The sequence below is a fragment of the Zophobas morio genome, unplaced genomic scaffold (assembly GCF_036711695.1).
Source record: "Zophobas morio isolate AGI-343-1 ecotype UQ-CSIRO unplaced genomic scaffold, CSIRO_AGI_Zmor_V1 ptg000099l, whole genome shotgun sequence".
In the NCBI taxonomy this organism is placed as follows: domain Eukaryota; kingdom Metazoa; phylum Arthropoda; class Insecta; order Coleoptera; family Tenebrionidae; genus Zophobas; species Zophobas morio.
The window spans coordinates 94,150-114,685 of record NW_026972204.1 but is presented as its reverse complement, the minus strand read 5'-3'; the positions used below and the strand labels follow the sequence as shown (position 1 = coordinate 114,685).

Below are 20,536 nucleotides of genomic sequence, written 5' to 3'. Positions count from 1 at the left end.
CATATAGAGATCTTCATTTTATTAGGCGGACATTTAGGATGGTGCTTAACGTTACGTGTCATTGTGACGGTGGGGTACGACATGACCCAGCGCCCTCGATTTTGACAATGACAACGTCGAGTAGGGTAGGTATCGTTTGTGGCCCCAAAAAACTTATAAGGGTTGCCACAAGAAACTCGAAGAATTTAGCAAGGTCAGCAGGTCCAAGTAAGTGTTCTCGGCCTCCTTCCCGTCTCCCAGCGCGGGCAGAACTTGCATTTGGTCCGACAGAAGTTTGTATAAACCTCAATTTGACGTTGCAAGATAAATATTTTCAAAACTGCGATTTCAGCCTTCTTCATGCACTTTAGTTACTGGGGTCCTACGAACGCTTAGTTGGCTCTCATCGGTATATAGTTTCGAGATTCGGCCGTTAGCGTTTGGACAGGGCTTTACTATTATTACTATTACTATCACTCTTTAGTGTCTTTTTTCAAATTATTACTAATTTAAGGGTAGTTTAATCAATTTGCTTTTATCTATGACTTTTATTAGAGTTTCAGGTTCGTTAAAGGGTAAAGAAAGAAACAGTATTATTAATTGTTGAAAAGGTATTTTCGGAAGGTACCTTAAGTCTTTAGTTTTTAAATTTAATAGAAACAATTTTTCGAGGCCCTTTTATATTAACTTTAGATCCATTAATTCTGGGAAAAAATTTTTAAATAATTTGAGCAGATTAGTATATGTTTCTTGTAGCTCGACTCCCTAGCAAGAGGAGCTCAACATCTTTAGAATTTTATTGAAGTTATTTAAAAGTGTAAGCTTGTCCAAAGTGAACTATGTTAAAAAAAGTGAGAGCTTATTGTGAGACTAATAAAAATAAAAAGAGGTACACAGGTTATATCCAATAATGAAATTAGGATTGCAGGTTGAGTACACTTAAGTATAAGTGCAACTTATTGCTAAAATCGTTTTGCTTTTTGCGCAAATAGCGTTTGAAGCGCTTCCGTTATTGCATTGAACTTTATCATAAAAAGTGCGCTGTGTTGCCGTCACGAAAGTTTGGTTAAATAATACTTTGTTAGGAAACCTTAAAGAAAGCGCCGTGGGCTTTTTTGAGATTAAAAGTACTTTGTTTATTTTATACGCTATATTGTTAATACAGTTGGCGGGAGTGGCTGCTGAGACTAAATTAGGTTGATAAACTTCTATCGTCGGTGTAAAATGCTATGTGCGTGAGTGCCGCGGGGGTTAAGAGGTCAAATATGTATAGCACAAATACACTATCGTTTAAAAGTGTTTCTATGTTTTAAATTTTTTTTTTTCCATAAAAATTCTATAACGCTTTAATTAATATTTGGTTATATTGACCTCCCTTATATATATATAAGTTTAGATTGAGATCTATTTATTGTAGTTTGTATTAGAGGAACTGCTTCCTTACTTAAGTCCTTATAACTCTTTTAAAGTTTAAATGTTGATTGAAAGGATTTTGCACGTGGCCCCCTTCGTGCAAAATTTGTTACAAGCTTTATACGAAATTTTCATGATCGCTCCATCATAGAGGGTTTCTTTAAAGCGTTTGAGTGATTATAAAGGATAGCTTATTTAGAGACTTTAATTTAATAATGCGTAGTAAACTTTCAATTGATAAAGAAAATGATGTAAAATGTCTTTTAGATCAAGGCAAGCCCTATTCTGTGATCGCTCGTGAATGTGGTCTCAGTAAGGCCACAAGATTCCAGATCAAAGCTCAATATGACCCAAATCGTCCTTGCAATGAACCTGGGCGTCCAAAGATCTTGAAAAATTGGGATCTCAACTTGTACGAGAAGTGACACTGGGTGCAATTAAACCTACACAGAAACAAAAAAACTTCATATATCATAGAAACAACGTTAGGTAGACCAGTTTCAAAGTCGAACGTATCGAGATAATTGCATTCTGCTGGTCTTTATGAGGAAAAAAAGTTAATTAAACTTACTTTGGCAGAACGTCACAAGCGACCAAGATTTGAGTTTGGGAAGAAGTACGAAAACGGATCCATTTCTGACTGGAATAAAGTAATTTTTTCGGACAAGATCAAGATCAATTGATATGGTTCAGATGGTATTAGGTGGTGAGGGTAGCGATCCGGCGATAATCGAATATTTGATCACCGGGTGGTGCAAATGTAATAAACATGGGGGAGGATCGATTATGATTTGATCTTGTATAACGTCTAAGGGGTCAGATATTTGATAAAAGTGACAGGAGCATCACCACAAGCACGTATTAAGACAATATAAAGAATGACCTACCCAGGACATGCGACTGGTATGACCTTGGTCTTGGTGAAATGATTTTCAAGCAGGATATGCATAATGTCACACTGCACTATTGGTTCTGACTTGGCTCCAATTACTGTCTTTCCAAGTGCTAGACTGGTCTCCGCAATCTCCTGATCTCCTTCCAGTTGGGCATGCATGGGAATCTTTAAGAGAAAATTGGGGCCATAAGATTGAGCTCCTGCTAACTTAAACGAGCTTTGGACGCGTGTACAATCAGAATGGAAAGCTCATATCTTTACGAATATTAAGCCAATTTAAGATCAAGTATTAAAAAATGTAGCTAGAGCATTTTTACTGTGAATAAATTTTATAGTAAAATCCATTACGTTATTGGAAAGTTATTCTATATTAAATGATAAAATGCAAAACATTGAAACAATTTTGCAGGACACCAGGAACCCCATGAAACAATTTTAGAAATCGAAGGTGGCTTAGGGTAGTGCTGAATGGAAGGCAAGAAGCACGGCCGCTTAACAACGGAATCATAGTTCTTATGGGTTTCTGAGACACGCTATATTTGTAGGTTATAAAGGAAATTTTTGTGCCAAACGAAGGCCTTTTTTACGACTAAAAAGCGGGCACCTCTTTCTTTTAAAAAAAGTTGTTAAAACTTGATTTCTTATTTCATGAATATCTCCCCACCGTAGGTAGGACTTCCACTTTTTGAAGCGATGAGAAATTTAACAAAAGCCACAAGTTTATCGTTTAACGAGATTCAGTAGGTGATGCGTTGCGAAATGACCGCGCATGAAATTCCGGCAACGAATGCTTTTAATCGTCAGGTCAGCTCAAAACTTTGACAGTTTTCATTCACTCCGAGAGCAAGCTGATTGGGCGAAATAATTGTGTAATAGTGAAAAAATGTAATGTTTAAAAACTCCTGTAAAATTAAAGTTAGACTCTCTTAACTTGATTGATATATAACGCGTGCTTGACTAAAACCTTTAGGGTAAATTTTCAAGTAAGCCCTCCACTTTTATTACATAGCGTCCAGCTTTCTCGCAGCTAAAACCTATGCTCTTTTTCAATGATTTGTGAGAAACAGTTGTAACTAAAATTAGGGTTAATTTTGAATTCCTTTTTCTTCAAAGGAAAAGGTGAATACTTTTTCGATGCGGTCTTTTTTTTTCGGACTTATATAATACATACTACTAAACAACACTTCTATTAGTACCTATCTGTAAGATCCTTTGGCGACGGCTAACCAGCTAATGTAGATTTATTTAGTCATTTTACGCAAGGTTCTACTTCTTGTTTCGTAGAACTTAATAAGCTTCATTATTTAACTATTTTTTTTGAGCTTTACTTTGATGTTATGTGTACTACTTTTTAATATCAATTTTTTAACATTTTTAGCTTAAAGTACAACCAGAATTTAGTTGTAACAGCATACATGCTAAGTAATTACGAAGCACCTATGCCCAGCCTCTACTAGACTTGCACATAATAAATATTCAAAAAATCTGAAGTAGTAATTTCAAGGAACAAAAGTTCTAAAAAAGCATGATTGTTAACTTGTTCCACAGAGAAAGAGAAAAAAGAAGAGTGAGAGCTACTTATAAAAATTTTTTAATTCTGATAATAAATATACCTCAAAACACATTAATATAAAATTACTAGAGTAGTAATTTGGATCTACGTGTTCTAAATGCTAGGTGCACCCCAACGAAACCTAATCGCTCGTTTTCTCCCTTTAAATCTAAAAGAGATCCAATTAACATATACATTAAACAAAGTTTTTCAAACTTATTTCAATTGGATAGTAAAATTTAGTGCTTTCTGGTTGCACTGTTTATTTAAATTTTTTAGGGCTTTTGCTAGGTTGTGGCTCCATTCTAAAGCCGGAACGGTCCGTTTAGCCCTAGAAGGCGGTAGCTATACGGGGGGTGGCTTCGTAGGTGACACCGCGTAATTACCTGCACAATTGGGTAAGACGATGTTCTGAAGCTTATCCACGCTGGCAACAATGGAGTTATCTAGCTCTCTATCTGCGACTCAATTGTGTTTCCTACAGGGAAAAATTTTATAATTAAACCAGCCGAAGTGGGTTTTTCCTCCCGTGGCGCGAAAAAAATAAAGCTAGGTTGTGGGCAACAAGGTTTTACGTATAATGTTTTCTTTAAGACTGTAAATGGATTCGTAAAACGTCAAAAGAGAGTTTAAAGCAGAAATATCAATCCTTAACACAATTTTAATAGACTGTCAATATTTTCGTTTAAATAGTACAAGTTCTGTTGTTTAAGTAAAGGAGCGCGTCCATGTTATAATTCAATTTTTAGTAGCCAAAAAATTACTAGGTGGTGGGGATTGAGTAATCAACATTAAGCTGAAAATTTATGTGATATAAACGTTTTTTTAACTTAAAATGTACCGAAGTATCAAATTAATATTAAAGAAAATAATTAAGCGTGTTAAAAACATTGTTAAGGGGGGAGCTTCACCTGCTTGCTTATCTTATTAAAAAAAATATATATTTTATACTGGTCAATAAAAAGTAAAAAGGTTATAAATATAAAAAACAAAATTTTTTTAGTTACGTTATGAATCCCAGTCAGTTCTACTTACATTGAGCTAATAAACCCAAAAAACTTTAATTTTTAAAAAAATTTTCATGCAAAATAATTTATATTTAACTCTAAAGAAAAAACTTTATATTTTTTAGTCAATTTACAAACTCGAAGAGCGGCGCGAATATCTATATACTGAGTAATAATTCTAATTACTAGATTAGCAAAAAGCATGATTAGCTAGGCTGCTCTTGTTACTATTTTCTAACACTAGCTTTATCCTATACCTCTCCTTATCAAAATATACTATTTTCCAATACATTTTGATAGATTTAGCCCGTCCAACTAGGTTGGTATGAAACTACACTAAGAGCCCAGGAATGGAACATAGTGTTATTAACATTACTCATCATATGACTTAGACATGACCTTCACTTCCATTCTTTGCTAATTGCACGGAAGACCATCGTGGAGATCTGCTTATTAAGTCTTGCAACGGTGTTATGCAAGGGTTGCCAAGCTCTGCTTACTTACCTTTGGGAAGAGATGACTTTCACATGCAAAGCCAATATGCCTCGCGGAAACACCAATCTAGCAGCTGAGGGTGAAAAAAAGTTAGTCTCTCTGCTTAAATATTCTCACCTCTCCGGATGCCATCCCAGGGAGACTGTGCGAGTCTAGTCGGCGAGCACAAAGACGCCAGTCCAAAGTATGCTACTGACGATTAAGTACGCCATTCGATGGGGGGAGATAACATCTGCCAAAGGGCTTAAGTTATCATAGTGGTTTTACCAATTTGAAAAGCCTATCTTTCAATACGAAAAACTTAGTTTGGTACGTCCTTTAACTTTTCAGAGTAACGTGCATACTGAGCTCAGAGAATACCCCAGGTAGGTACCATAATCACGATAATTTGGTTTTAGCCAAAATACTGAAGCTGAAAGGTACTTTACTAATAAGGATCGTCAGAAATGAGTTTAAGTATCAAATCAGGTTCTGGCCATATCTTATCATAATTTTATAAACAAGACGGAGAGTTTGCTGGATTATCGCCGCTGACGCCTCGGAGTCGTAGAGGGTGACATGATCCGCAATGGATAAGCCGACATTTGCACGCCATCTTATCTCTGGATGGCACCAATTTAGCAATCCTAAATCGTAATTTTAACCCGAAGGAAACCCCAAGGGATACCAGTCAAGGTAGGCGTATAAGGCCTATCTTTTTTGACCGCTTTACGATAAGGACTGGCCCCAAGGAGCAATCGTTACTCCGCTAAATATTGTACTTACGAAAGCGAAGGCTAGAAGTAATTAGTCATTAGTTAACAGTCGATTGCAACCACCCAATTAAGAGCTACGCAGTCCTATCATTAATAAGCCAATCTACATCGTTGACATTCCTCTTCCTTTAAAGAATCGCTGACGCGTACCTCGCGGTTGTCACAGTCAGAGTGAATTTTCTAAGCTCCAAAGAATTGGGAAAAAACGAGGACGAGGGTTTATATTTTTATCTTTTCTACGGGTTTTTGAAGAAGTTAATTATGTAAAGGACCTCCTTTAGAAGGGATAATGGTGTTATTACCCAAAAAAGGAAGAAAGAATTCAAAAGTTGTATTGAATAACAAAAAGAGCACTTTTTCTTTAATGAGTAATCAATCTATACAATAAAATAATGGCTGTTCCTTATGCCACTAGTTTTAATAGAATATTATATAAATCATTTCCTAGTACCCCACTCGCGTCGTATTAAAGTTGAATTTAATTATTGAATATGAGAGGTATTACTAATCTTTTCACCTTTTGTTTGAGAGAAATAGGTACAATAGTACAACCCCAGGCTTTTAGGAATTACGCTTAATGACGCCTAAGTAACATAGATGTTAAGAATGACCCGAGCTCAGATAAGCAGGGCAAAGGTGCTCAGCGCAGAAGAATGGCAGCAACGTAGGAAAGATGGTTTTGCCTACTCTCTGCACAGGCCTTATAGAGGTCAGTTACTCAAAAAACCCTATTTTAGTAATAAACAAATGATGGTATTTACTAGAGAGATTACTTAACAAAGCTAGTAAATAAATGGTGTTAGCTAGGTTTGAACCAGCTTCCCCATGTTTTAGCAGTTAATCTACAACCTAGGTTATAGGAAGAAAGCACTCTTTCAATGCTGGAGAAGATGCCTCCTCCAGATCCAAGAAAAAAGGACCTTAACCCAAATTCATCTGTAGTCATATACAACTCAAGCATCGATCAAAATAGTTCAATAATGTCTGAGTCTACCCAAGGTAACCTAAACCTGACCTAGAGGGCCGTTGGGCCGTTTCCTCTTCATTAAATAGTTATATTCACCTAAATTTGTAACTTCTTCCTACTAACTATGAAAAGGCCTCATAATGTAGTACCATAACAGCACATGTTAAGATAAAAGAAAGCTACAGGCCTTGTTGTTACAGGTTGTCCTATATTGCATGTGCACTATCTTAGTTTTTAAAGGAGTTACACTAGGGATAAGGCACTACTTTTTAAAGTAATTACAAAAGTTTGAATCTTTAACACTAATAATTTCTATATGGCAGTACGTACGATTTTAAACCTCCAAAACAAGCTAATTAACCTTTCTAAAGGGTTAGCTAGTCCTTCTGTTGTAAAATGGTAACACCTTTTCAAAACAAATTGATTCGAGGTTCAGTTTCTCCTTAAAGTAAACCTTTAGTAATGGGTATAACATTACTCTCTCTACTATATAACATTTAGTACTTTATCGCAAGTGTAAATTTCCAAGAAAAAACCAGTAGTTATTGGGAGCCCTTAGTTTAACAATATGGCTATAGAACCGCGAGCCAGAGACACTAATTAAGAAATAATATACGTACGTTTGAAATAGGAAAAATTCAGTAAAACACTAATACTAGAATACAAGCAGATTTTTCGTGGGAAGAAAATATTACTACTACAAGCACCTTTAATCGATACAAGTAGTATTGTTGAAGCATCCTGCATCTAAAATGTTCCCAACGTGTCCTACAACACAGCTAGTCAAAATATCCTCACTGGCTTGCCCTCGTACTCTCGTACGATGCTATGTTTACCACAGTGAACTCTAGAGGTACTTATTCAAACGAAAGCCAAGGGAAAAAACTCAAGGTATCGCAGTAGGTAGGCCAACTTTGAAGAAGCTATTTTTTAGTTTTGTTATTTAATTAGGACTCTAGATATCTCAAACTCTCCTCTTCACTTTGTGAAATGCAGGGTTTCTCCAGTAGACTACGAGTTTAAGATTAAAGTACTTTAGTTCCTACCACTGCCGTTCCTCACTCTACTATTATGCTAAAAGCTATTGAAAATTGCCTCATTGGAACTATTTAACCGTTACCACTTAGATAAAAAACGCTAGCTTATTTAAAGTGTTGTCCTGTTAGATGTTTTACCATATAAACTAAAACATATTAACAGCATTGTCTACCTCAAGCTATTACCTATTATTTACAATTATTTACCATGTTTTTTAAAAAGATGACGAAGACAGTAATCTAGGTTGTTACCCACGATAATACCAAGTTGAGTCGGTTTGATTTTTTTCTACTAGGAATAACCTTAAAACCCGATCGGACATTCCTTAAGATTATGCAAAGTCGAACGAGCTTTTTCCTTCGAAGGTTTACCAACTAAACTACAATACTAATTTAAATATATATTAGAAGCCTAGTTATTCTCCAAGTACCAGCAAACTTTGATGCTAAATTCATTCGAAAATCCTACGAATACAACTAATTTGCGGTCAAAGGTCTTATGATTAAAGTGATATCATCCACTTAGACTTAGGTATAAAAAAACCCCGAACACTGTATTTTAACAGTAGGAAAAAAGTACTTCCTTACCGAGACAATGCGCTGCAATGGTTTTATTAAATAGTTTATTAACTAACTAAACACAATTATTTAAACGTATAAAACGAGGCATGCTATTCGAAAAATTTTTATCTTTATCTAAAATAATTCTCAACAAAGCCGCCAGTAAAATATAAGGGTTTTAAGCCTCAAAATAAGCCGAATATAATGAGTAAAAGGGTATAATAAAAGAAAAATATTAACTTATGTGGGGCCTTACTAATGTTATTTATAAGCCATCATGGGTTTTTTGTTCCTTTTTAAGCACCCACCTCACGTAGATCGTAATGAATTATCTAACAAATTAAAGGACCTATGCCTTAGACTTGAGTTTACCAGTACTCAGTAATTTTTGGTCATTCTATGAAAGCGTCCATTATCTAGCTTTTTAGAAAAGTAATCAGTTATACAACATTTAAATATTTTTATCTTTATTTTAATTTACTATTAAATAAACTTTTTAATCTAAAGCTAACGAAATGGCTCTCTTAACCCTTAATCTAGGCCTTTAGTGTAGGTGAAATAGAATGAATTTTTCTTTTATTTTATCAACTTCTTTTAAAAAATAAAAAAAAAATAACTTTTGCTGATTGGATATAATTAATAAATTTCGCTAATGCCAGTTTGTTTTCCATTATTACACCAAAATGTTTACCTTTGAGCACCAAGGAAAGTTCGTACCATGTAGCGATAAAGATTTTTTCCGCAAAACAATGTAGGCAACTTAGAAGGGACAAACATGACCATCACCTCTGTTTATCAGTTAATTAAAGAAAATGTTTTTACAATAATATTACAAAAGTGAAAAGTTCTGTACCTATAAATATTTATAAAATATTTTTAGATATTTAAGCTAAAAATCAATTTCAGATTACAGAATGTGACTTTGTTTCAATTACAGTTGTCCATCCTTCGCGCTGAGAGGGCCTTTATCTCCAATAAATTATTATTAATTTACGATTTTGCTGAACTTCACCTTGCCCTCTTGAAAGTACATTGTGTATGTGCACCCTCTCTTGCAAGGAAGCGGATAGGAGTTAAAAAGACGTGGCCCGTAGTTCCCTTTCATAATTAGTCAAAGTTGTTAAAAAACTTAAGCTGCCAACTAAGCTCTTTTTGTTTGCAGTCAGGTTACTATATCATCGTGACGAATTGATTTTTATAAATTTTAACACAATACTATAATTTTGCTAACTCTAAACTGTTAATTAAATTTATATTTATTACAACCTGCTCTACTTTGTTAGAATTAAAATGAAAAAATTTGTAATATTTAAGTGATTTTAGGAGAACTTGGTCATGCGAGCACGTACTGTTACTTTACTTGTGCTGTAATCGTAGCCTTAAAATGGTAACCTTTGATATATTCGTATTGGATATCTTAAACTCTAAATATAGCTTATACTAAAATTATTATGGCTATTAATTGGCTATAAAACCACAGTCATTTCCATTAAAGCTGATAAAACTAATTTAACTTAAAGTGTACATTATAAAAAGTAATAGGAAATAGTAAATTAAAATTAAACTATGAGTTAGTAAAGTATTATTAATTTAGTCAAAATAACAGTTATTGTAAATTCTGCAAGAGAAATGGAACAGCATTTAAAAGGTTAGTGCAATAGCTGTGCTTCCTCTAAGCGCAAACTATTAAAGCTATAATATTATAGTAAATTAATCAATAATAAGTTAAGACCTAATTTACTATTTCGATAAAAAAAATTTACTTCAATCTCTTATTGTTATCATGTTTTATGTAATTTAAATTTACAGACTACTCAGTACATTTTGTACTGAGACCCAAAGTCATTGTTAGCCTTGGGATTTTCTTAAGCTACATAACGGGCTATATGAAACTTTCTTTTATCCATACAATTTTAATTGCTGTCGTGACCTTTTTTTTACACAGTAATATGACGGGCTCTAATAAAACCCGGTGATTTATATTAATATGTGTAAATTTTTTAATAAAAATTTTTTCACCTTAACATCTCTTATTATATACACCTTTAATGAAGAGAAAGCGAATTGCACCGTGCACTCAAAATTATATCAAAAAAATATTATAATATGTTTGAAGACATGCTATTTAAGCATGTAAATCTTATACTCGAGCAACACCAAACGAAAGAAGTGGTGGAGAATATTTATGCCAGCCTATTTAGCAATTCATTTAAGCTTTTTCTTCAAACAGAAAGAACTGGAATTAAGCTTCCTCAAAGTCGAGAAAACTAATTATGAACTTACGCAAATTGAAGTAGAGGATGAGGAGGTAGAGGAACTTCTTACTGTGGAAATGTCCTTTAAAGGCAACTCTAAATTTTCTGTGCTTTTAAAGTTTCAAACAGAAGGTGTGTTGTTATATATTACTTACGATTAGTAAATAAATGTGTTAACACTTCACCTACAGATAAGACTCAAATTTCCGTTGAGCTTAAAAATTTCATACTGAAGGGTAAATTAAGAGCACAAGCCAAGTTGGACGCTCTCAAAGCTCCAAGATGTTTATACCTTTATATACAACTCTTTGAACCTCCAACGTACGATGGTAAACACTTTTATATTCAGTGTTGACGTTACACATGCTATCCTCTTCCTTGTCTAATAACACGTTTGCTAATAGTGTCCTTGACTACATTTAATGATGAAAAGAACTATAACCATATGCTTCCAGCAATTAAGAAAGTGGTAAGTGAAATAGTTCACAATTCACTCCTTGCTCCCAACTTCCTGCGCTTGAACTTTTTAGGAAAAAGTATTAAAAGTTTTCATACATTCCAGTTGAACTAAATAATTTTTTAATATAAGAACGTGAACAATGCCAGACCTCTAAGCCAGAGGGGGGAAACGTTATTGAAGATTTTTATTTAAGCAATAGGATTGAAGGTAGTTTTGCTTCCGACTTTTTTAAATAGTTTATTAGATTAAATTATGGAAAAATATGATATTTAAATATATATTCTTCTTGATTATACAGCTTACACTATTAATAAAGATAAAGATATTCAATCAAGTGAAAAGTCAAATCCAATTAGAAGAGCTTCGCAAGTCCCCCCGTATAGGCCAACCGTGATTTCCGAAACTACAGTGAAAAAAAAAGCAGAGCATCCAACTGACAACAGCAACGATAACAACACGCAATTTTCAGCTTATAAACCTACAAAACCTTCTGATAACCCATCAAATAGTACAGAAGTTCAAGAAAAAAATAGCCGAAGGCATTCAAAGGAGGAAGAAAAGACGGAGAAAAAGGGTTTTAAAACTTTTTTTAAGAAGTCTGGTTCTTTAAAAATATTTAAAAAGTAGATATATATCTGCTTTTTATACCTTTATTTAACCGTTTACTCTAAAGCAACTGTAGTAAAATAAGAAAATGATTACTTAACAAAATATTATCATATTGTGAGAAGAAACCCTGCATATTATTAAATTGGGCGTTCGCACTCCTTACTATTTAACACTAAAACAGTCAAGGTGTTATTTCCACAGGTTACATCTTCATTTTACTACTAAAAAGGAAACAATAAAAATTTTTTGCTGAACTTAATAAGTCTATAGAGATTAATAGCGGGAAAATGGTTATTACATTACTGACTTATTTTAATACTATGACTATTTATTACCCTTAAAAACCATAAGAATAGTTATTACTGTGTAAAGATTATTTTATGTAGATAGTTACTTTTAATATACTTTAACGTATTAGGCGTAAGCGCTAAGCGATCTGTGACATATATGTATTTGCTTGCATATCCCTGATTCAGAAGTTTAGATTTTTCGCCTTAAAAGTGATCGGGAAGTTATATATTGTCGCCAGGGGAAGGCGAAAAAAATTTAGTATATCTTGAAAAAAAAATGTTACCTTCCTTTTGTAAATACTCCAAATGTATTTAGTGTGTATAAAAAAAACTATTACTGAAATTTAAAAACCATTATTTCTGATTTACTTGATACCCGTGCTTCTGGCTCCAGAACCAGACCCTTTTTCCTTAAAGGGCATCATTTAAGTAGAAAAGCTCCTACTTTAAAGACTCAAGGCTGAAGATAATTAATTCGGTTTTTCTATAGTTCACAGTGTGTGTTTTTTTTGTGGCGGACAGAGAAAACTATTTTTTAGTTATATTTGACTAAATGTTCTTGGCAGTTTCATTAGCCATCCTTGTGCTGTTTATTGGGCGGTCTACGAAGTTAGTTATATTAGGAGACGTGGGAGTAGACCCTTCCACAGATGTTCAAAACTGTTTAGTAGTTCTAACTCGCTACACTCATTAGGTAAATAGTGAGTTGATTAGAACACTCATATAAAAAGACATTAGCATTTTAAAAAAATATATGTCAATGATATAAACTTGTATAGTCGAATTAAAATGTTTTTCTATTTTAGTTTGACCAGTAAAAAAAAAATAATTGACTTTATTTCTAACACAAACACAGTATAGTAAAACACCTAAAACTCAATTTAAAACACAGAATACAAAAAACACTAAAAGAAAAAAATAAAAAAAAACTTAGAAAAAAAAATAAGTAGCTTAATACTTTAAATATAACTCAAACTAACCATAAAACACAAGTTTTCAAAGCACAAATACAGAAAACACCACACAAACCCCTTGAATCTTAAAGGAAATATGATATGGGTAAGCTAATCAAATACCTAGAAAAAAAAACAGCTAATAAAAAGACAGGTTTAGAGAGATTAATTTTTCTAACCACCATATTAATTGGATACAAACTAAACAACCTAAAATAAATCTAACCTATGACAATTACTTTTATGTTACAAATATGGAAGCAATGTTTGGCCTCATGCAAAGATATAAATACAGACCGAAACCCGGTCAAGAAAGTATTCTTTGCTTTGATATTTTTATATCTTGCGCTATATATATTTTATTTTAAACATTAGATTATTTTTCTAATTATACACATTATAATATGTATATTATATTTAATAACTTTTCAAATATACATTTAAAGAAAATATTTCGATAAATTCCTTTCTGCTATTTAAGTGCGCCCTTTTTAAAAACTTAAAAAGACAAAAATAAATTTTGCTGACGCATTAATATATGTTAGTTTAAATAAACTTGTATCAACGCCTTTACAACAAGCTTTATCAGTTATGCATGTCTGCTTCGTTTATGGTTTAATTAAGGTGCTCCACTAAGTGAAACCTCATTGGGGCAAATTCCATAAAGTTGTAATTCTAATTCCTAACCGTATATAGTGAATATAAATCCTAAGAGAAGCCTTTAACGACAATATAAGAAATTTTTTTTTAAAAACCGTTCCTTATAAAGTACCAAAAAGTGACCCAACTTTTTTAAAAAATTTGCACGGAATGCGACACTAATTATAACTATACCTTTACGTTAATAATAATTACCCTAGGAGCTAATAGACTTAGTCCTTATAGTCAAAAAAATTTTAGTGAAATTAAGCCATCATACTAGAATATGAATACTTATCAGATTTATAATTAATTTTAAAAAAATCTTATCAAACCCATTTATAAAGAATTATGTTCTAACATGAATAACCTGTTTAGATAATTTATTCGACGATAATATAATTTTTTTTTTTTTGCATGTGTAATTAGCTGCTGCCTTAAAAAGCTTCAAACGTCGACTGTTTAATCCCCACGTAATACTAATTTCGGGATCACTGGTCTAAAACTTTTCTGTAGGCTTGATCATTTTATTTATAATATATAAATACTTGTTTGGTTTTTGCAAGGCGACAAAAAATTATTATCTTTTAATTTAAAAAAATATAATATCCAGTAAAGTTAAAACCGATTAAATAATTCATAATTAATTTAATATTTAAGCTTTTTTTGCGAAGTGTTTTTCTAATTTTCTTATTAATTGTTAATCACAATAGGGCTGCACTAATATTCAAACGTCTATAATAGTTTTTTATGAATATTTTTTCTAGTAGGAATCTGAATTGAAATAATTTTCAGAGAGTTATAAAAATCATGGCAGTTATGCTCACACGCCGATAACACACCAATAATATATATGTGTCATTAGGAGTTGAAGGATAGCTTACCAACGCAAAAATAAAAATTGACTTTAAGTAGGACAAACTTACATGCAAAAGTCACGAGGATTTCTAAGAACCTTCCATAGCCACGTTCAGTCAGAAATTATCTAATAGCTTTCGTATGGAGTCAACTTGGGCTTTAGCTAGTTTTATAAGTAGGAAAGTATACTACTTCAAGTTACAACTGACAGTATAGGGCGGGCAGTAATACAAGTAAGCCAACAGAATCATCGACAAGTCTCCATCGCTTTTTTCATATAAAAAATTATGACTTCTTGTTAATAAACATATAGCGCACTTTTTGCACTTATCAGGGGAACGAATACCAGTTTTAAAATAACCTTTTTAAGGGCTTTTCGCACTAACATTCTCCAATCGATCTTCAAAAGGTTTCTAATCCGCTTAACTTGAATCCCTTTCCTCAAAAGCACAACTGTCCCTCCAGCGTACGCTTCAAAGGGCTGCAGAAAAGCGAAAAATATTAGGCCCTAGGGTACCCAGAGATTTGACTTCTCAGATCGGACGGGTTTGAAGCAATCCACAGGAGCCGCCGCATATATAATATACTAGGAAACAACACCGATTAAGAATTTATAATTTAATAGAGTTTTATTAGAGCCGAGGTAGTAAATGAGAAAAAAAGAGTACTTTTTATCTGACCAGTTATTTAGTCAGCTAGAGAGCACTACTAAAAACACTGACACCTAGTTGATATAGGTTAAAACATAACGTTTAAACTGGTAGTTATTAGAATTTCGCTCTCGAGATATAATAACTGTTTCCGGACTATTCTACTCGAACACTATAATTAAAAAATATTCACAAAAAAAGTAATATTATAAAGCTATTACGGTCAAAACAAATATTTAAGTATTGAAAAGTTGGTTAGTAAATAATTATTACTTTTTTATCGTGTATAACTAGAACATATTTTTCGTATGCTTAAAAATGCGAGTATCCCAAAACAGTTATAGAGTCCGACTTTTGCTGTTGTAAGTATACCACAATAAAATAATGAAGTTCACGCATTCAACTTCATATTATTACTACAGAAATGCGGAAACTTTCTCTTTTTTATTTAACTTGTGAGGCAATTAATGTGTGTGTATCTGGTTCCCCCTATAAGCGTCCCGAGTACATACAATGACCTAATCGTAATGCCTATCCTTAATCGCGAGTTCAAGCGTAAAGCAAGCTTTTTGCTTTATATATTGTATAAAACTTCTTTTACCGATAAAGTTGCGTTTAGTTATAGGTTCTACCGCACGCTAATTTATGATAAAACGTAAAGACGGATTGTACTTAAATTATAATGGGATCCACTCAATTATTAACTGCTCTTGTCGGCCTAGAAGTTCACGCCCAGATTTTTTCGAAAGTGCTGCTATGATTAATAACTCTTTAATATTAAAAAACTCTTTTTAGTAAATTTTATTAATAGTTTAAGGTTTTTTCTAAAGTAAAAGCTTTATTTGGCGAGAAACCAAACACTTTGGTTTCCCTCTTAGACGCAGGATTTCCGGGGACGTTACCTGTATTAGCTTGCTATATTTTTTGTGTTAATTAGATATTTAACGTGTTTAATTACTGCCTTTTTAATTCACTTGCTTAACGTAAGCTTTGCCTCTTTAATCTACCTTTTTACCTTAATATTTCATATTCGTTATCAATTTGGGGATTTTAAGAACTATTTACCACTCATTAAACCGTTATTTTCTGTTATTTTCCCCAAAATTCTTTTAATATTAAGGTACTCAACCGAAGGTGCCTTGATGCAGCTATTATAACGGGACTGGCGCTTCGAGGGAATATCAGCAACTATGTAACATTTGATAGGAAGCATTACTTCTACTCAGATTTGCCTCTGGGTTATCAAATTACTCAAAAAAGTAATTTTTACTAAATTTAAGTTGACAAGTTGAGTAAGTTTTTTTTTAGCGCCTATCGTAACTGGAGGTTATGTAATAGTCAAAGATGAACGAGGTATGGGACGTGAAATCAGAATCGAAGGGGTGCACTTAGAGCAGGATTCCGGGTAGAGCCTTATTACGTAAACACTTATATTTATTAGTGGTTAATGTTTCTTGAAGAAAATCATTTGAGTTACAAGGTACTAAAGCAACTTTAGTGGATCTTAACCGCTGTGGTGTCGGTTTATTGGAGGTCTTTCAATACTTTCTACATAAAACTCTTTTCGTTTATATTTAAGTAAAGATAGTGACTAAGCCTGACTTAAGGAACGGGCAAGAGGCATTGACGTTTGTGCGGGAGCTCCGTCGCATTTTACAAGAGATCGGAGTTTGCACAGCTAAAGTCGCCGCTGGTATGCCTTAACGTCGACATCTCTCCCCCAAGTCTTTGCCAATATCTTTCTTAGGCGAGATGCGCGTGGATGCCAACGTTTCTGTCCATAGTCCAGGTACACTGCTGTGTCATTACCGCGGCGCTAGCTTGATTCCTCACTTCTGCAAAGGTGGACCTCCGGGGACTCGGGTGGAACTTAAAAACGTAAGCGGAGCAAAGAGCCTTCGGGAGGCAATCGGTCTTTTGAAATTTCTATAAAATTTAGTCAATCCATTTAAATTTTATTTTGCAGATCAGGAGATCGACCGCCAAAAGGAATTGACCACTTCGGGCTACGCAGTTTCTAGGGAGACCCGCTCTTACTCGCTTCGGAGCAGATCTACTTTTGTAAAAAGGGTTAAAGAGAGTCTCGAGGACTACAGGCATTGGAAAGACAACTGCTTTGAAACGCCGTTTAGTAGTTACTCTAGTTTTTTAAAGATATCTTCCTGAGCCTGACTTGCCCGCAATTCTCGTCCCAAAGGTAACATTGTCGTTGTAGTTACCAACAACCGCATCCATTCTATAAGCCCTTTATAGTCGTACGTGGAGCATCTAAGGACAAGACTTCCAGAGCTTCCCTTGAATACACTATCGAGAATCTCGAAGCAGTACGGCATTGGTAAGTCGTACTCTGGTAGTATTGTACGTGAGCCCTACGACTGCGTGACTTCTTTTAGGGACCCGCCAGTGCCAGATCCTCGTAGCACGGCCGGGGGCGGTTCAATACTTTGAAAAGGTTTTATAGTTTTGCCGTTTGTAGTTCCATAGCGCTTTTTTAAAGGGATCGGAGAAGGTTTGTCAGGGGAGGAAAGCCTCTTTGGTGGCGTCCTTAGTGGTGTACGACGTCATGAAGGAACTGAATAAACAGAAAATAGAAAACTTCGAAGACTGCCCCCTGCCCCCAGAACGTCTGGGAATTCTTGTTGATGCCGTTGCAGAGGGGATCGTCTCCGGTACAACGTCTTCCTTTAAAATAATGTTCCGGATTAACCATTGCTCTACGGCAGTTTCCAATGCAAAGCTGGTGATTCCGCATCTTTTCGCCTCCTCCAAGAGTGTCGCACAAATCATAGAGGAGGTAATACCCACTACCAGCAGCGCGTCTATTCTATTGAGCTCGACCCGTTCAAAGAACAATTGGAGGCAAATCGACGATCCCGAAGAGGCCGAGCGATTCTGTCGCTCTTGCTTTAGCAATAGCCCCGTTGTAGGAGATCCTTTTTAATTTAGAGATGGGGACATACAAACCGCATGTTTCTTTTGTCGCAGTTTGTGGAATACTTAAAGGGGAAGAGAGAAAAGCTTGGTACTCTCCTTGGATTGGTTAAAGAAAAGTCGAATGGCCGCATACCGTCCGGCCTCGTTATTGAGTCCATTAACAAGCTCCAAGCGGAGCACAAGCATATTTGAATTTAACGAGCACTCCTCTGACATTCATTTGCGTGCACAATAACTTTATTACTGCCATGTTAGCTTTAGCGTTTGACCCTGAGGACGGACATAACGTGTTTTAACCAACATGTACAAAAAGAGGAATAAAAGTGTATAGTAACCAAGTGAACTTTTTCCGAGCCTTCTTCTGACCGGGCTTCTTCCGCTCAACGCAGCGAGGATCACGCACAAGATAGCGGTCTAGAAAGCCAAATACACTTTGATACACACAAGCGCCCTCAGCAATAGTCGCTCACATTTAGTTAGTGCATCCCTCCAGGTCTCGTTCATGCATGCCAGCGCCCGGGCAACGCCAAGCCGAATGGCTTCGCTCTGACCCTTGTGCCCGCCCCCTGCAACCTCAGCGACCATCTCAAAATCCTCCTGCGGACTGATGGCAAGAAATGGGTCGACTATGTTTTGGCGATGGATGATCTATGGTGAGTCGCAGTGAGTTGGACGGCCCTCAGACTTTGGCTAATAGAGATTCAACGTTGGAAAAGTATTCACTCATCGGGAGATCGTTAACGATGAAGGGCCCTGCCCCCTGCCGGAGTTTTATAGTCGCACGCGAGCTTTTTCTAGCGCCCTCCGCGATAAGGAAGCCCGCGGAGTCTGTCTACAGGGGTTTGAAGGATAACGCAGAAAAAGCATCAAGTTACAACCAAAAAGCCACTCGCCTCGTGTTTCTGGTATTTTTTCGCTCTCTGAGACGCGTGAGACCCATAAAGTTGTAGTACTTCTTCCATGTGCGTAGAACGCTATTGCGAAGGCGGTGACACAAGAAGTAATTTAATAAAGTTAAAAAGTAAAGATGTAGTGCAAAGTTCATAAATTACCGGATCTTTGACAATATTATTTAGTAAAGCTATAATCTCCTGGTACTCACTCTCCAACAACGGCCCCCCTATGGCAGATTCAAGCTGAGTTTTGCTTTTCCAATAGTGCGAATCCTCCGAATTAGTACTCTTCAGAAGCATAGTTTATTTTATTAAACGTCTTAAGATAAAAAATTATATTTTAAAAAGTATACTGTGCGGGGTGTACAGTTATCTCCAGGGTAACTTTGGCATATGGCTTCATAAGTCGACTCAATTTTATAAAGCGTTTCATAAAAATAATAACGGCCTTAAAGAGATGTAAGTAAAAAAGTAGTAGCACCACCGGCGCACTCTAGAAAAACCTGTGTATATAGACAAAGAAGTTTTCCTGCCCCTACTGTTTTTAGTTGCTCTACTTTCTTGGGGTAGACTTCTCGGATCAAAATTTCTTTCGGGATAGAAATATTCAAGTTCCCTCATATAATCTAAGAAAAAATGAGGTATATCCAGTAAGTAACTAGTCTTCAATGAAGTACCTTTTTCTTTAATTTTTCGGTAGTCTTCAAAAGTGGCATTCTTTTTTCCAGTCACGAAATAAGCTAAGTGTTGATATACACCTTTTAGCCTATAATATTCATGGTCCTTGTAGCTAAAAATAAAACAAACATGCGCAAGTTAAGAGCTGGCTCATAGGCTTTTCAAAATAATCTAGAAACTAACCCTAAAGGTGTGAAATTCTTATTCTCTTTGGTATCTGTGTCAAGCTGGGGATCACCTGCGAAGTCATCAACAAAGTACTTCTCAAAATTTAAAAAGTTCTTTTTGCAAGAGCTTTTAGTATCTGCTGTTGAATAAAAACAGAGTAACCTTTTTTTAGGCAAAATATGACGAAAGAAGCGGACTAACGCGCTAATCATCCGATGTACTAACTTATGTAAAAATAGAAAGCCTTTAACAATTAAATGTATGAGCTGTAAGCAGGCAAAACCGCTCCCCCTTCCCTTCCCCCTTTTATTTGGTCTCGAACCTCCTATTGGAACCAGCTGTAATGATTAGTTTTAATACTTTTAGACTTACTACGCTACGTTAAGTCAGATAATAAGCATATCTAACGAGTACTCTTGAAAATTTAGTTTAAAATAATTTTTTAATTTTTAAATTTGAATGAACCCCCACGTAATTAGCTATATGGT

At 34.8% G+C, this 20,536-nt stretch overlaps 2 protein-coding genes across 2 annotated transcripts; one reads left to right on the top strand and one right to left on the bottom strand.

Moving 5' to 3' along the window:
* The first annotated feature begins 15,965 nt into the window (after positions 1 to 15,965).
* On the top strand, positions 15,966 to 18,657 carry LOC135144399 (glutamyl-tRNA(Gln) amidotransferase subunit B, mitochondrial-like). Its single transcript, XM_064076440.1, has 16 exons — positions 15,966 to 16,123; positions 16,187 to 16,279; positions 16,496 to 16,634; positions 16,684 to 16,780; positions 16,836 to 16,908; positions 16,960 to 17,068; positions 17,123 to 17,164; positions 17,219 to 17,287; positions 17,342 to 17,471; positions 17,530 to 17,572; positions 17,629 to 17,710; positions 17,769 to 17,827; positions 17,885 to 18,044; positions 18,099 to 18,169; positions 18,224 to 18,298; positions 18,361 to 18,657. Exons 1-16 carry the CDS (start codon positions 16,058 to 16,060, stop codon positions 18,499 to 18,501), a joined length of 1,449 nt encoding a protein of 482 aa, XP_063932510.1. The 5' UTR covers positions 15,966 to 16,057; the 3' UTR covers positions 18,502 to 18,657.
* Positions 18,485 to 20,263, bottom strand: LOC135144400 (uncharacterized). Its single transcript, XM_064076441.1, has 10 exons — positions 20,064 to 20,263; positions 19,880 to 19,992; positions 19,706 to 19,828; positions 19,556 to 19,650; positions 19,362 to 19,490; positions 19,199 to 19,283; positions 19,016 to 19,137; positions 18,780 to 18,957; positions 18,645 to 18,723; positions 18,485 to 18,579 (listed from the first exon to the last, which is right to left on the bottom strand). The coding sequence occupies exons 1-10, from the start codon at positions 20,258 to 20,260 to the stop codon at positions 18,567 to 18,569; spliced, it is 1,134 nt and encodes a 377-aa protein (XP_063932511.1). The 5' UTR covers positions 20,261 to 20,263; the 3' UTR covers positions 18,485 to 18,566.
* Positions 20,264 to 20,536: the final 273 nt, after the last annotated feature.